The 15336-nt window shown below is 40.5% G+C and overlaps 1 protein-coding gene across 1 annotated transcript in view; it reads left to right on the forward strand.

Annotated features, from left to right (window-relative positions):
• The first annotated feature begins 646 nt into the window (after positions 1-646).
• The window catches only part of LOC134364440 (leucine-rich repeat-containing protein 37A3-like), a 50212-nt gene continuing 35522 nt past the window's right edge, over positions 647-15336 (forward strand). Inside the window, exons 1-4 of the mRNA XM_063080362.1 lie at positions 647-1286; positions 1470-1839; positions 5055-5126; positions 13446-13517. Of these exons, the coding sequence (XP_062936432.1) occupies positions 647-1286; positions 1470-1839; positions 5055-5126; positions 13446-13517 (1154 nt within the window). The remainder of the gene's footprint in view (positions 1287-1469; positions 1840-5054; positions 5127-13445; positions 13518-15336) is intronic.

The raw sequence follows: 15336 nt of genomic DNA on the forward strand, positions 1-15336 counted from the left end.
AAAACCTAAGCATCAGAGACAAATCTTGGAGAATAGTAATGGACTTTCAAGTATGGATATAGATTATCCTGAATTTCCTCTAGACTCCCAGAAGGACCCAGATGAGCGTCTAGAGGCCCCTGAGCCAGCTGAAACTAATCAATTACAGCGAGAGGCTCTATCTCAAAACCTAGAGCCCCCTGAAGAGATCCAATTCTCTCCACCACAGCAAGGTCCAGCTCAGCCTCCACAGCCCCCTGAGGAGGAAGAACCTTCTTCCACTCAACAGGAAGCCCTTGCGGAGGTTGAAACTTCTTTAACCCAACAGGAGGCCCTCGCTCAGCTTCCAGAGCCATCTAAGGAAGTTGTAGTTCAACCTCCAATACATTATGAGATGACAGTTCCAACACCAAGTCAGGTTCAAGCTCAGAATCCAACGTTGTCCAGTACCACAGTTCAACCTTTGGATGTGGAGGTTACCATAACTCCAGAACCCACTGTGGAGGCTGAACATTCTACAACCTTAAAGAAGACTACTGTTCCTTCTGCAAAGCCCCCTGAAGTAACATATCCACATCCAGACCAGGCTCAGGCTCAGCATCCGAACCTGACTCCAGTCACAGCTCAACCTTTCAATCTGGCACTTACCATAACTCCAGAACCCCCTATGGAGGCTGAACATTCTACAGCACTGAAGAAGACTACAGCTCCACATCCACACCAGGCCCAGACTCAGCATCCAAAGTTGACTCAAATCACAGTTCAGCCTTTGGACCTGGAACTTACAATAGCTACAGAACCTGCTACAGAGCAGAAACCTTCTCCCACCATGCAGAGGACCCCAACTCAGCCCCCAGAACCACCTAAGGAGGTTGCAACTCAACCTCCAGTGTATCAAGAGGTGACAGTTTCAAAACCAGGTCAGGATCAAGCTCAGCCACCAACGTCACCCAGTGTTGCAGTTTGGCCTTTAGACCTGGAGCTTACTGTAACTTCAGTATCTAGTACAGAGGCCGAACATTCTACAGCCCTGAAGAAGACTACAGCTCCACATCCACAGCAGGTGCAGACTCAGCATCCGAACCTGACTCCAGTTACAGCTCAACCTTTCAATCTGGCACTTACCATAACTCCAGAACCCACTATGGAGGCTGAACATTCTACAGCACTGAAGAAGACTTCAGCTCCACATCCACACCAGGACCAGACTCAGCATCCAAAGTTGACACAAGTCACAGTTCAGCCATTGGACCTGGAACTTACAATAGCTACAGAACCTGCTACAGAGCTGAAACCTTCTCCCACCATGCCTTTGGACCTGGAACTTACAATAGCTACAGAACCTGCTACAGAGCAGAAACCTTCTCCCACCATGCAGAGGACCCCAACTCAGCCCCCAGAACCACCTAAGGAGGTTGCAACTCAACCTCCAGTGTATCAAGAGGTGACAGTTTCAAAACCAGGTCAGGATCAAGCTCAGCCACGAATGTCACCCGGTGTTGCAGTTTGGCCTTTAGACCTGGAGCTTACTGTAACTTCAGTGTCTACTACAGAGACCGAACATTCTACAGCCCCAAAGATGACTACAGCTCCACATCCACAGCAGGTGAAGACTCAGCATCCGAACCTGACTCCAGTCGCAGTTCCCCCTTTGGATGTGGAACTTACTACAACTCAGCATCCATTGGAATTTTCTGAAAATTACACCCCAGAAAAGAATGCCAACAAGAGCATCAACCTATGTGAGCTCTGTGTCTGCAGAGACGAGACACTGTCCTGTACTGGTCTTAGCCCAGAGCAGAGGCTCCACCAAGTGCCTGTGCTAGAGCCCAAGACCTACAACGGCACCTTCACCATTGTGTGAGAATCGCCTTTCCTCATTTGTTCCCTCCCTCCTGCTTGGCATGGCAGCCTTTTCCTTGAGGTCTTCAAGACCTTTCTCATCTTCCCAATCCACTATGACCGACTTTCTGATTTTACCTTTTACTTGTCAACTTCCCCTTATCCTCATTCTCCTTACTGTTGTGCCCCCTTTCCAGGCTTTCACTTGTGATTGCCCTGACTCTTTTTTTAATTCTATTTTTCTTTATCTCCACAATAACATTTCTTAACCTCTGCTCTCCTCCCATTTTCGAGCCACACTCTTTACAGCAGGGTGTTTCTCCCCATCTCCTTAGTGATGAGACAACAAAGTGGTTAAGAGTAGATTCTGGAGCCAGACTGCCTGGGTTTGAACCAAGGTCTGTCATTTATTAGCTTTGTGAACTTGAGAGAGATAGTTAGTTCTGTGACTCAGTTTCCTCATCTATAAAATGGGGATTATGATAGTTACCATTTCATAGAATTGTTGTCAGATTTACATGAGTCAATATATAATATCAGTGCCTAGCATACATATGAGTGGTAGCCATTAATATTATTATTATTGTTCAGTCCCTCAGTTATGTTGAGAATACATCTTTGTCCCTGGCTTTCTATATATAACAGCCATTTTGTACCCAATCTAGGGCTAAGTACTGTGGGAGCCACAGAAGTATGACATTGTCTCCAGAATGTGAACATGATAGGTGGGAAGAAAGGGACTAGGTATAAAAAGGGAGGTGACATATAATTAAATGCTAAATTAGATGCAGACAATAGCTGTAATTCACTGGAATTTGTAATCACTGATGTGTAGGGATCAGGGAAAGTTGCCTGGGTAAAACTTTACCTGGGGTCTAAAGAGTGGCTATAATTTGTTAAAAAGAGAAAAAATAGGGAATACAGCCTAGACAAAGCCATGGCTGCAGGAATGATCAAAATTTAGTAGATGAATTGGCTGCAAAGAATTGGGTTAGGAAGCAATGAGTATGAAAAAAACTTGAATATCAGCTATAGGGCTTTGAAAGTTACACAAAGAGTGATGGAGAGCCATTGAAATTTTTAAGCAAAGCAGATAAATGATTAAAGCAGGACGATTAAATTAGAATACATATTTAGAGTGATCTAGAGGGGGAAGCTTAATAAAGGGAGACTAAATAGAAAGCTGTAGCAAAATCTAGGAGTGGTGTGGAAAGGGTCTGAATCAGAGTGGTTGTGGTAAGAGTGCAAAGAAAATCCTGGGAGCATCTCAAAAAAGAACAGATGGGACTTAGTAACTGACTAAAGAGTTGGGGGATGGGGTGTACAGGAAAGAGAAGAATCAAATATAACTTCAAAGTTTCTGTCCTGGAAAATGAGGAGAAGGATGGTGGTATAACAGGTGGGAACGTGACAGGTGGGAAGGAGAGCCAGTTTGAGGGAGATGAGTTCAGCTTTAGGCATCTTTTATTATCGGTGAGCATAAAGCAACCAGAAGGCTTCTGGCTGAGTGCAAGTGTCCACTAGGCACATGAGCAGACGGGTATTTCTTTTGACTTGTTTCTGCCCCTCTCCAGGGGAAATTGTGTATATAAATTAAGTAAGTTGTTCCTGAGGGACGGGGACAGAGTTAAGGGTGAGGATTCAGTCATCCGCAGAGTTGAAACTGAATATAAGGAATCTAACAGCTTCTTTTAAACGTGTGTAATTCATGGAGACAGTCCCACTTTTTTAAGAGACATGAAAGTATATAGGATAAAATGTGAAAATCTGTACCCCCATACCTCTTATCACACCCCACCCTGCACCCTACTGATACAGGATGTGCTCAGTTTCCCTGGGCTCAGGTTTCAGGATGTGCCTCTGGGTTTCCAGCCATTTCCTTAGGTCTCAGTCCCCTCCTCTGAGCTCTCCCCTGGAGGAAATCTACTGTTGCCAGTTAGACCTATTTTTAACACCAACAGGGGGAAAATGAGACCACAGGGGACTGGCTGATGCAATCCAGTGGCTGGTTGTGCTCAGTTGAGAGCACAGAACATCCTAGTGCATATAATTGGGAACTACCTCCTTCATTGAATATCTGTTAGATAGAGAAACTATAAAAGGCGAATCCCAGCTGAAGGCTTGGTTGTTGCTGCTCACATTCCTGGAGGCGCCTGCACTTGGCTGAGGTGTGTATGTTTTACTTTGTATCTAACTTGGTTTCAGCAAGCAGCTGCTCATCCTCTGGAGGTGGCTGCACTTGGCTGAGGTGTGTATGTTTTACTTTGTATCTATCTTGCTTTCAGCAAGCAGCTGCTCATCCTCTGGAGCGAGCCTGGACTTTGTACTGAACTTTAAGCATGTTTTTGTAGCTTTTGTATTAGACTTGATGTCTGTACTGAACTTTACTTTTGTATTAAACTTGGTGTGTCTGGGCTGTGCCGCACTCTCTCTGTGGAACCTGTATTTCTTATGTTATATTAAACTTGTTCTCACTGTCTGTGACTCTGCCCTTGAATTCTTTCCTGTGGCAGAGTCAAGAATCTGGTAAGAGGACTGGGCAGGTTGAGGCAGACTACTGGGCCCCCAGACCCTACCTCTGACATCACTCCCTCCCATAAGATAACCCTGACATTTTGGTGTATGTCCTTCCTTCCAATCTCTTTCCTTCACATTTTTTCCCTAATGAGTTGATGATTTATTTATTGCTCAGTGATTTGTGCTTTCTCGCTGTACAGTATGTCTAAGAGTTCTTTCCATGTCAACACATTAGACCCTTTAATTTCTAATTGCCCTCACCCTTCCAGTACCTGGAAAGGTTTCTGCAGAGAGCTCTTAGCCAAAGCTTTGGTGTTATTTGGCATGTGGATTCTTTATTCTTCTTTGCTGATAATGATATATTTTTACCCATTTTTCTGTTGAATTGTTTACCATTTTCTTATTGGTTTGTAGAAGGAGTCAGTTTAGACACAGTGATTTTTAGAAAAAATACTTACATTCAGAGTAATTAACTGGCATTATCTTTCCAAAAGATTGGACAGATAGTAAGTTAAGATTCTGAGGAGATTCCTCATGATTTGTGCCTGTGACTTCATGTTTCTTTATTAATTGTGCCAACCGGGAAGCTGGTAACTCTGGAAATTAGAAGCTAGTGTTTTCCATATTTGAATGTCCCCACGAGGTTGCCATGACTTTTACTTTTCTGTTCATTCTTTTCCTACCTATTCATGGATGTGAACTGTGTTTCTTCACAGAAATTTCCAAGGAAACGCTATATCTTCCATTGATAAGCATGTATGGGAAGCATACCACTGGACTGAGATACTGTGAGTATATTCTATCCAGATATAAATACAAAATACTAAATGCATTGTAAGTCCCTTCTTGGTCCAGAATTTTGAGGTTAATACCTCTGAGAAAAGGTATTTCCCCTTCCATATCCCAAATCAACCTCTATTGATTGCAGTCTTATGGTTATTTAAAATTAAATTTGGTGGCCTCTTTAAAATAAGAGAAAATTTAAATTTACTTTCTGTTATATAAGTAATACTTGACTAATTCTTATGTGTAAAAATCAAGTAACAGGTATAGTGGAAACCCTCTTCATGCACTAATCCCTCATCCCTAAGGTAAGCACTACTCTGAGTTTGGTATATGTCCTTCCAGACCTTTTCCCATGCATTTGCCTACATATATGTACACATAGCAAAATAGGTTTGTTGTGCAGTTTTATCTTTTTTTTTTTTTACATAAATGGTAGCATCCTACAACTTATTCTTTCACTTCATGATATGCCTTAGATAGTTTTCCTTCCTAATACTTAACATGGTTACTCCATTCACTTAAACTCCTGCATTATATGCCATACTATGAGCCATTCTTGCCATGTGATAAGCTGGTAACCATGAAGAAGGCCCTCACCAGATGTGGCCCCTGGACCTTGGAATTCCCAGCATCCAAACTAGCTCAGAAGAAGAAGAATCTTGCCAAGCAAGGCAGCATGTGCAGAAGAGGGCCAAGCTCCAGCCCAACACACCCTGCCTCCCACGTCCGTCTGAGGCTCCACACCCACAGACCACCTGCCACGTTGACTCTGGAGAATCATAGCTCATGAGTGATTCATGTTGAAATCTGACAGGACTGAGTGATCTTCGGCCAGTCTACTCTAAACAGGGTGGTATATGTGGAGAAAGTTGATGGGGAGACAGTTTCCTGTCTGGGATCCTAGGGGAGATGTGCTGCAGTGGCCAGCTCCCAGGTTCTCAGCAATGGTTGAGTGATGCATTCAGATGGCCTTACTGTTGCCTAACTTCAGTCAAGACCCTCTACTTTTCTGAGCCCTGCTTTCATCCTCTGTAACATGGGTATGAAAACACCCACCTCGCAGAACTGTTATAGCGTTAGAAGTAATACCCCAAAGTATGCACACAGTACCTGGTACATAGTAGGTACCAAACTGTTATAGACTGAATTATTCCCCCACACTCACTCATATGTTGAAGTCCTAACACCCAGGACCTGAGAATGCAACTTATTTGGAGATAGGGTCGTTGTTGATATAATTAGTTAAGATCATGTCATAATTAGAATAGGTTGGACCCCTAATCTAATCTGATTGGTGTCCTTATAAAAAAGGGGAAATTTGGACACAGAGACACACAGGCAGAACACCATGTGAAGATGAAGGCAGAGACTGAGCTGATGATTCTACAAGCCAAGGAAGGGCAAAGATTGCCAGCAAACCCCAGCAGCTAGGAGGGAGGCCTGGAACAGATTCTCCCTCACAGTACACAGAAGGAACCAGCTCTGTGGACACCTTAGTCTGGGACTCATTGCCTTCAGAAGCGTGAGACAATATGTGTCTGTTGTGTAAGTCACATTGTTGTTATGGCAGCCCTAGCAAATGAATACACCAGCAGATGGGAGCCCATTGTCATCTTTGATAATCCCCGTGGCTCCTCTCTCTGCACCTTCCAGGTGGCTTCCTCCAAGGGCATCCTGGAGACAACCAGCGCCACCACTTGGAGGGATGCACAAAGGAAATGTGCTGTAGGTGGAATCACTGGGAGCTGAGACCAGAGAAGTGATGATTCCCTCTCCTCGTCTAAACATCTCTGCCCCCTGCAGCTCAGCCTTGGCTGTGTCTACCCCACCGCTGCTCCTTTCCATGTCCCTGATGTCATCTTCGACTCCTCCTCTGCCCACATGCCCATCTGTGCCATGGGGTCTTAGAGAAGACCAGTTCCAGCCCCAGCAAGGCTCCTGGATCCGCCAGACAAGGATGCCTCTTCTGGCAGAAGGATCACAGAGAATTGTGGGACAGCTTCCTGTGCTTGGGGAGTGCTTCTGCAAACTCTTTTCTTTTTTTTAGAAGATGACTGGTAAGGGGATCTTAACCCTTAGTTTGGTATTATCAGCACCATGCTCAGCCAGTGAGTGAACCGGCCATCCCTATATAGGGTCCGAACCGTGGCCTTGGTGTTATCAGCACCGCACTCTCGCGAGTGAGCCACCCACCGGTCCTTGCAAACTCCTTTCTTAGCTATTGGCCCTCAGAAGCATCGCAACAGGGCACGGAGATAAGTGGAGCAAGCTGGGTTCCTGTGCCACCCGGGAGGGGGTGTGTGGCCAAGCAATGAATAAGTTTAGAGTGGAGAACAGGAAGCAAGATGGTGGTATCTGCTTTATTTAAAATTCTGTGAGTGCAGCTGTGGCAAAGCAGGGCGCAGCCTCCTGGCGAAGCTTGGGAACGGCTCTGGAGCGCGCTGCTTTGATTCCCTTCCTTCCGCTTCTTCTTTGCTCCCTGTCTTCTGTGCATCGCTTTTCTCTCCTCCTTTGGATGTTATGGGGCTAAGCGTATGTTGCACCCGCAGAATCCTCCTATTAATCTGATGTGGTCACTAATGTGTGATTTAGGGGTGTTTGCATGCGCTGAACGTGGGAGGGGCAGGAGGGGGGCGGTGGCAGGAGAGGAGGAAGAGGCGGGGACACCCCTCTGATCCGGTGAAACGCTCCTGAAGAGCAAACCATCCGCATTACTGAAGGTATCAGCTGGGACCTGCCTACAGTTATGTCAAAGTGTGCTGCTAAGTGCCAACTCTCCCTTTGTGCTGTGACACCGAGAGCTGCCAAAAGACATTTAAAAGCTTGCATGAACTAGAAAAAAAACCGTACATATATGTACATATGTTCCATAGTATGGATGTATCACAGTTTAGTGATTCCCTTATTGATAGACGCGTAGATTACGGTCAGTTTTCTTGTTACGCGCATTGCTGCACTGAACGTCCTTGTCCGTGCTTCTTTGCGGACATCGGCAAGTATTTCCGTAGAATAGATACCTGGAATGGAATTGTCGGGGTGATGGCTATGCAGATATGAAATCTTAGTTGCCCTCACAGGAGATTTGCCGACTTACACTCCAGTCAACAGAATATGACGGCACTCATCCCCACCCCTTTCACTGCTGGGTATTCTCCATCTTTTGCTGATATGATTGGTGAATAAAAAGGGGTCACATCTGAATTTGAATTTTTTGATTACTCATGAATTTAAATATCTATGTGTTTATTGAGCATTTGAATGTGTTTCTTCTGAGTTTTCTGTCCTTTGTTCATATTTCTGTTGAATTGTTTTATCGTTTTCTTACTGATTTGCATAAGGAATCAGTTAGGACACACAAATGATTTTGGAAGAAATACTTACATTCAAAGTAAATTGGCATTTTTCACAACAGTTTCTGTGTCATAGCATTAGTTCAACTTGTGTAGAAAAGTCATAAATGATTTCTGAATTAAATTACTATAACTGTTATGCGTTTTATTTTTAAGAAAAGAGGGTTTAAGGCCACCTTAAAATATACTCCCCCTATAGTCTGAGAAATGCTAGAACCAGGCAGTTGTGTTTTTTTAATATATGAATTTCTTTAAAAATATAGTTTATCTTTACCACAATAATATCTGATTTGTAGATTTTATTTCCCAAACTTGTAAGAAAAATGAAAGTTCTCTGGCACAAGAAATAAATAACACTTAATTTCTTGTGGGGGCTGGAGAAAGAGGAAGGCTGAGGTATAGGGGTGAAAGAAAAACTTTTGATTATTTACTATGTACTTTTTGAATTTTGAGCCATGTAAATATATATCACATACTTTTAAAAATATCAAATTTAAAAATTAATTATTAAAGCATGAATTTAGAAGTTTTTACATTATAAATCAGCTTGAGATTTTTGCCTTGTGAGACAAAGGTTCTTAGCTTGTAATCTATGGATTCCTAAGGCAGAGTTTCTCAAAACTATTTTGTTGGCATGTATCTCTTTGGTGATCTGCAGAAGCCTGTATTCTTGGGATAATGTTTTTAAATGCGTAAGATAAAACATGTAGGGAAACAAAGAAACTGATATTGAAATACAGTTTTCAAAATATTTTAAAAAAAAGATTAATGATAGGATAATGGCTCAATGCATTAAATAACAAGACATAGTGGTATGTCTAATAACTATTGTATTTTTAGGGTAGTGATGAGAATTAACGATATTTTGTGACATGTCAACAAATGTGTGACATGAAAATATCTGTGATTTCTATTGGGGAACAAATTAAGTGTAATGCTGATCTCCTGTAGTTTGTTGCTTACATTCATGATGGAAGAAAATGCTCATTTCAGTAGAGGTTTGTGAAAAGAGAGATGTAATTTTATTTTTCATCGAAGTTTGTCCTCCTGAATTCAACTCATTCCTCTCAGAGACCTCTGCCCTAAAGGGATGATACACAAATGGAAATTGCCTAAACATCTTTGCATGTATTCAAGAATGTACAGTTTTTTGAGGGGAAAGGGATCCCTAGCTTTTATGAGATTCTCCAAGGATTTTGTCTCATAAAACAGTAAGAGCCAAAAACATGTAGGGGAGAAGAAAGAAATTTCTTTTCCTGCAAAGCTGTACTTAGCCTCATGAGTGATAATACGTGGATGCTTTGTTTTAAATAAAAGTAGCATATCTGAGAATTGATGTGCCAGAAACTGTTCTAGGTGCCAGGCATACAGGCCCAGGAAGGAACAAACAGACCAAATGTCCAGCTCTCAAAGGGCTATAAATATGTAATATGCAAATAACTTATAAATATAGTAGTTATAATCTCAAGTCCTGGTAAGTGATTTTGAGAGAGAGGAAGCAGGGGAAGGAGAGTAAGTCAATTTTGGGGACGGCCTGCTGCTTGTATTATATGTAGAATTAAGGCCAGAAAAGCCCCCTGAGCCCTCTCGATTTCCTAGAAGTTACAGAAGCAGAAGGAAGAATAATTGTCATTATATAGAATCAAGAATGAATATTGTGAAGTTTAGAAGATTGCCTTGGTGAGAATTTAAACATGGATGTTAAGTTTTAGCTAAGGTGGCCTTGTTTTGATATTTCCGTGGTTTGGGAAAATTTTAGATCTGGGTTTAACTGATTCCCTATAGTATTAATTTTTTTTGCTTCAATCAAAATGAATATTTGGCATTCAGCAGATTAATGTATTTCATTCCAGTTGCTTATTTGATGTTGCTTTTTTGGAGTAATTTTTTGGTGACTGACTCACTTCTCAGTCTAAACTTTTCTTCTAGGTTGAATTTATTACTATTGTTATTTAAAATTTTTACTATCCTGTCATCCAAACAACTTTTCATCCAAACAGAAAGAAAACCCACAAATTTAAAATACTTTTTAGTCACTCCCAGTCCTAGCATGGTATTCAACTCTTCAACCAAACAGTCTGACATGGGCACAAGCCAGTCATAAAAGACATGGACCATAAACAGCTGAGGATCAGCTCCCATCTTTCTCTGTCCTTACTGAATCCTTGTCACTGTTTATATTTTTTAAAGTTATAAAATGTATATACAAGTTTCATTTTTGTCTTGACTTTTATTAATCATCATTTCCTATGTCTTTTTTGTACACCATTCGTAGTATATCCATACGGTTTTTGTTAAGTCATATAGGAAGACAGGGTTTTGTCCAACTTTTTATAGTTACGAAGAGGGTTACTATAAACATTGTTGGGCATGTTGATTTGTTTTTCCTTTTTGGATCATTTCCATGAAAATAAGAAACCATTAGCTAACCGAGGTGAGAAGACAAATCAATCCCAGCATCACCTGGTGTCCCCATCACACATTCTGACCATCACTGCTGTTCCTTCTAAAGTGGTGAATTTCAAATTGAGGTCGGGGTCTTTGATGTATTCTCAGGGCCCCAAGAGTGCAACACCCTCTCCCCCAGCACGTTCCCAGTCTTTACTGCAAGACTAAGGGAAGCAAAAGCCATAACAGTTCTTGGGTAGGCCCAGGTGTCAGGCTTGTCTGAGGATCATTTCTATCCTCTCCACTCTGCATTTTGGAGAAATCATTGGCTGTATCTCTCTATTTTCTCATTTATTCCTCAACTGTTCTTTCTACTATTCATATACTGAGTTTTTTATTAATGATGAATTTTTTTCATTTGTATAATCTTTAGTTGATTCTTTTTCATGGATGCACTATCAGCTTACAGCTGTCTGAGGATATTAATTCTGCTCGCCTAAAGTCCTCTGTGCTTTCTCTGTTAACTCTGATTCATTGACTTTAAGCTCTTAAGTTTGTTTGGGTTTATTTTCTGTCCTTACTGGAGTTAGCTTTCTCACATTGTTTAGTCATTCCTGAGTACCACTCATCTTTGTAGTTGGAACTCTGCTGCTTACAGCTCTAGGGGAGAGGGTGGGATGTGGCTAGTAAGGGAGTGCACCCCTTCCAGGGTCCGGAACCCTGTGCTTTTCTAACACCAGTTGCTCCTGCCTGGAGAAAGACACCCTTTGCTGCCTTGTCTGAGGAGGAAGGATATAGGGCTCATGTGCCTCAGGCCGCTCCTACTGCAGTGCCCCAACCAATAACTCTGTAGGTGGCTCCAGGGCATCTCTGGTAGTGGAGCATTTGTAGAGCTGCTTCCATGTTTGAACTAAGCTTGTGGATTTTAAAATTATATCTGTTCTATCATTTTTAGGAATTTGGTAGAGGTTGGAAAGGTAGAGACTTGGCATGTTCTCCATCTGCCAACTCAAAATAGCACAACTCCTTAGGAAAATAATTTTGTACCCTTACAGCCTAGAGAAGCTCGGGTACATGTGTTAGCAGGATACATGTACAAGAATGTTCAAAGCAGCATTGTTTGCAATAACTAAAACAAAGAAAAATCTCAGTATCTATCAACAGTAGAATGAATAAATAAATTGTGGTATAGTCACACAATGGAATATTGTAAAGCAGCATTATTCATTATTAACGTAATGCAAGCCACATACATAACCTTAACTTTTCAGGTAGCCATTTAAAAAATAAAAGTAAAAAGAAACAGGTGAAATAAATGTTAATATACTTTTTAAACCCATATAATCAAAATATTATTTCAATGTGTAATCGCTATATACACTCGTACTGAGATATTCTATTTTATACTGTCTTCAAAACATACAACAAATTATTATTTCTACTTGTAATTAGTATAAAATTATTAATTAGGGAGTTTGCACTCTTTTTCCATACTAACTCTTTGGAATCTCAATTTGGTTGCTAAATTTTCATTAGAAATACTTAGTCTGTATTGAGATTTCATAAAATTTGCAGTTGAAAAAGTAGCATCATATACCCAAGTTGTTGCAAACGTATTCAACATTTTCTAATACCTGCATCGGGTATCAGTTTTTAAATTTAAAAATAATTAAAATTAATGAAAATAAAGGTTCAGTTCCTCAGTCACACTAGCCACTCTCAAGTACAAAGCACACATAGCTAGTGGCTACCTTATTGGACATGCAGCACAGGCACTGAAATGAGCCAGTCTCAGCTACATGATGCATCTTGAATTTACAAACAGAATGTTGAGTGAAAGAAGCAAGATAGAAAATAATACACATAATATTATTCCATTTATATAAAGTTTAAGGAGAGGCAAAACTAAATTGTGCTGTCTATGGCTGATATATAATAGACAAAACTACATTTGAAAAGCAAGGAAATTATTCTAAAAGTAAGGATAGTTGTTACCTTTACAGGTCAGAGAGAGGGTTGTGATTGGAAAGGGGCATTCTGGGGGCTTCATGGGCACTAGCAGTGTTTTTTTTTGACATGATGGTGTTAACATGACTATTTTCTTTAGCATTATTAAACTGAACAGTTATATGCATTTTAGAGCTCTCAAAAAACAATAATGGGGAGGCAGGGAGTCAAATGGCATCACTTGCAGCCCCGACATAGTTCCATGTGGGGGTTCCATAATAAGGTTTGGGAAAAGAGAGGAGAAAACGGCAGTTCTGCCAAGCTTGGTACCACCCAGAGTTGGGTTCTAACAAGGACTTAGTGATCTCGAGGGCAGGCATAAAATACACAATTTGGTGGGAAGGGTAGGTAGGTGTCGGGGTGGGGAGGGTGGAGACAGATGGACTCAAAAAGGAGAAGGAGAAAAGGTTTGAATAAAAACAGAACAGACATCAACATCCTGAAATTAAGTAAGAATTGGGGTATTTAGTTGGAACCATTGCCCTTGTTTCCTCCACGTACATGAGTTAGTCCTCTGTAGCAAATAGTTGTGGTTAGTTTGCATTTTGACTCAGAAATAACTTTTTTGTTTTCCAGAATTCTCAGTGAAAATCATTTGACTGAATTACATAAGGATTCATTTGAAGGCCTGCTCTCCCTCCAGCATTTGTAAGTTAGTTAATCGTATTTATTTATGGGTTTTTAGTTATGTAATCTATAAATGAATAAGGGGTTCAAATTAGATAATGTCTGAAATTTCTTTCAGCAATAAAATTCTGCAATTCTGTAAGTCTGTGTAGGGTCTCAGCCCATCTCTAGCATTAACTATCTCCTATGTATTTTCAATTTGTTAAGTTATATAGACAAGATATAGATAGAAAAAAAACCCTTCACTTAAAGAACAAAAGTGGTAATAAGATCGGAGCAATTATTGACACATGTGTGAACATTGTTTTATGAGTGTTCATATACCACCTGCTTGTATAGTCTGTGGTCCAAGGATCAAATTTGATCCACAGTCTGTTCTTATACAGCCCATAAATTGAGAATGGTTGCTACATTTTCAAAGGGCTGTAATAGAAAAAGAAAAGGAACAAGAAGAATATGTAATAGAGACTGTATGTGGCCCCCAAAGCCTAAAATATTTACTCTCTTCCCTTTAAAAAAGGTCCAAAAAAGTTGGTTTAGAGGAATTAAATTTAACCGCAGATTGTTGCCTAAAGGAGAAGAAAATATAGACCACCTATGTTAATTTGAATGCCATTAACCCAGGATTTTATGATAGTTTAATCTAAATTAACATTTAAATATTAATTAACTAAAGAGATGAATTATGCAAGTAATATGAAGAATGGTGAAGGAACCAAGAAAACACTGCTGTTAACAATTTCAATGCAGGAATTATTATACTCATATTAAAAATAGATGTTTTAAAATGATGGTTAAATGGTATAGCTAGAAATGTTTACACTAAGTAAGGATATCAGAAATGCCCCTGACTCCTCACTAATTACAAAATAAAAATCTCTCCAGCCTTGTTGCCAAGGAGGGAATTCTTATGTAGTATTTCTGTCTGTTTTGACATACTATGTTGTTTGCTGTGAAAGCTTGAATTTTATCCTTTCTCAATGGATCCAGAGGTGTGTATGTCATTAATTATTACTAAGCTAATTAATGATGCTCTTTAGCAAATAGATTCTTCTTTCAATTGTACAAGGCTTAAGGGAAGATGGGTATAAAGAGCCTCATGTGACACTAAAAATAGTCCTTTGAACTATCAAACCTTCTATGCCTTATGAGGATGACCACTTTCATATTGGTCTTCTTGGGCACCGCTGCCATCTGGCCTCCCAAACCGCACACACACATTCTGGAGAAAAACAAATGAGAAAACTGCTCAGTGGAGTAGGCCCTTCATTACTTCTACTACGAAATACTTTGTTAAGCTCATTATCCCATGTTGGCATATGTATTCTAATTCATTAGAAAATATGCCAGTCAATAAATAAAATCTAAAAAAGAATATTATGCCAAGCACTGTGCCCACTGTTGGGGACACAAAGATGAGAAAGACAGGGTCAGTACCTTCCAGGAAATCATGATCTCTCAGGGTAAAGAAACGCATAAGCTCAAACCACAATACAACAAGCACTAAGTGGGTGACAGTGCTGCCGAGCAGCAGAAGAGGCCGTGAAGCAGCACAACTACATTTCTTTTTAAAATAGTCATTGTCCTTCTTCTACTCATGACCTAGCTATTTATTTACTTTATAAATTTTTGAGTTTGCTTTATTTCCATGTGTTGGTTTTATTTATTTTTTTTAACCAGCATGTGTTGGTTTTAAACATCTTGAGGAATGCAGATGAGCAAGACCTAGTCCATGCTTTCAAGTATATGCTCTGAAGAAATGGGATGCAAAAATGACTGTATTAAAAAGAACAAAATGAGTAAGGGCACTAAGAGGTATAAATTGTTTCTGGAACACAGA

Source organism: Cynocephalus volans, chromosome 16 (assembly GCF_027409185.1).
Source record: "Cynocephalus volans isolate mCynVol1 chromosome 16, mCynVol1.pri, whole genome shotgun sequence".
NCBI classification, from domain to species: Eukaryota; Metazoa; Chordata; class Mammalia; order Dermoptera; family Cynocephalidae; genus Cynocephalus; species Cynocephalus volans.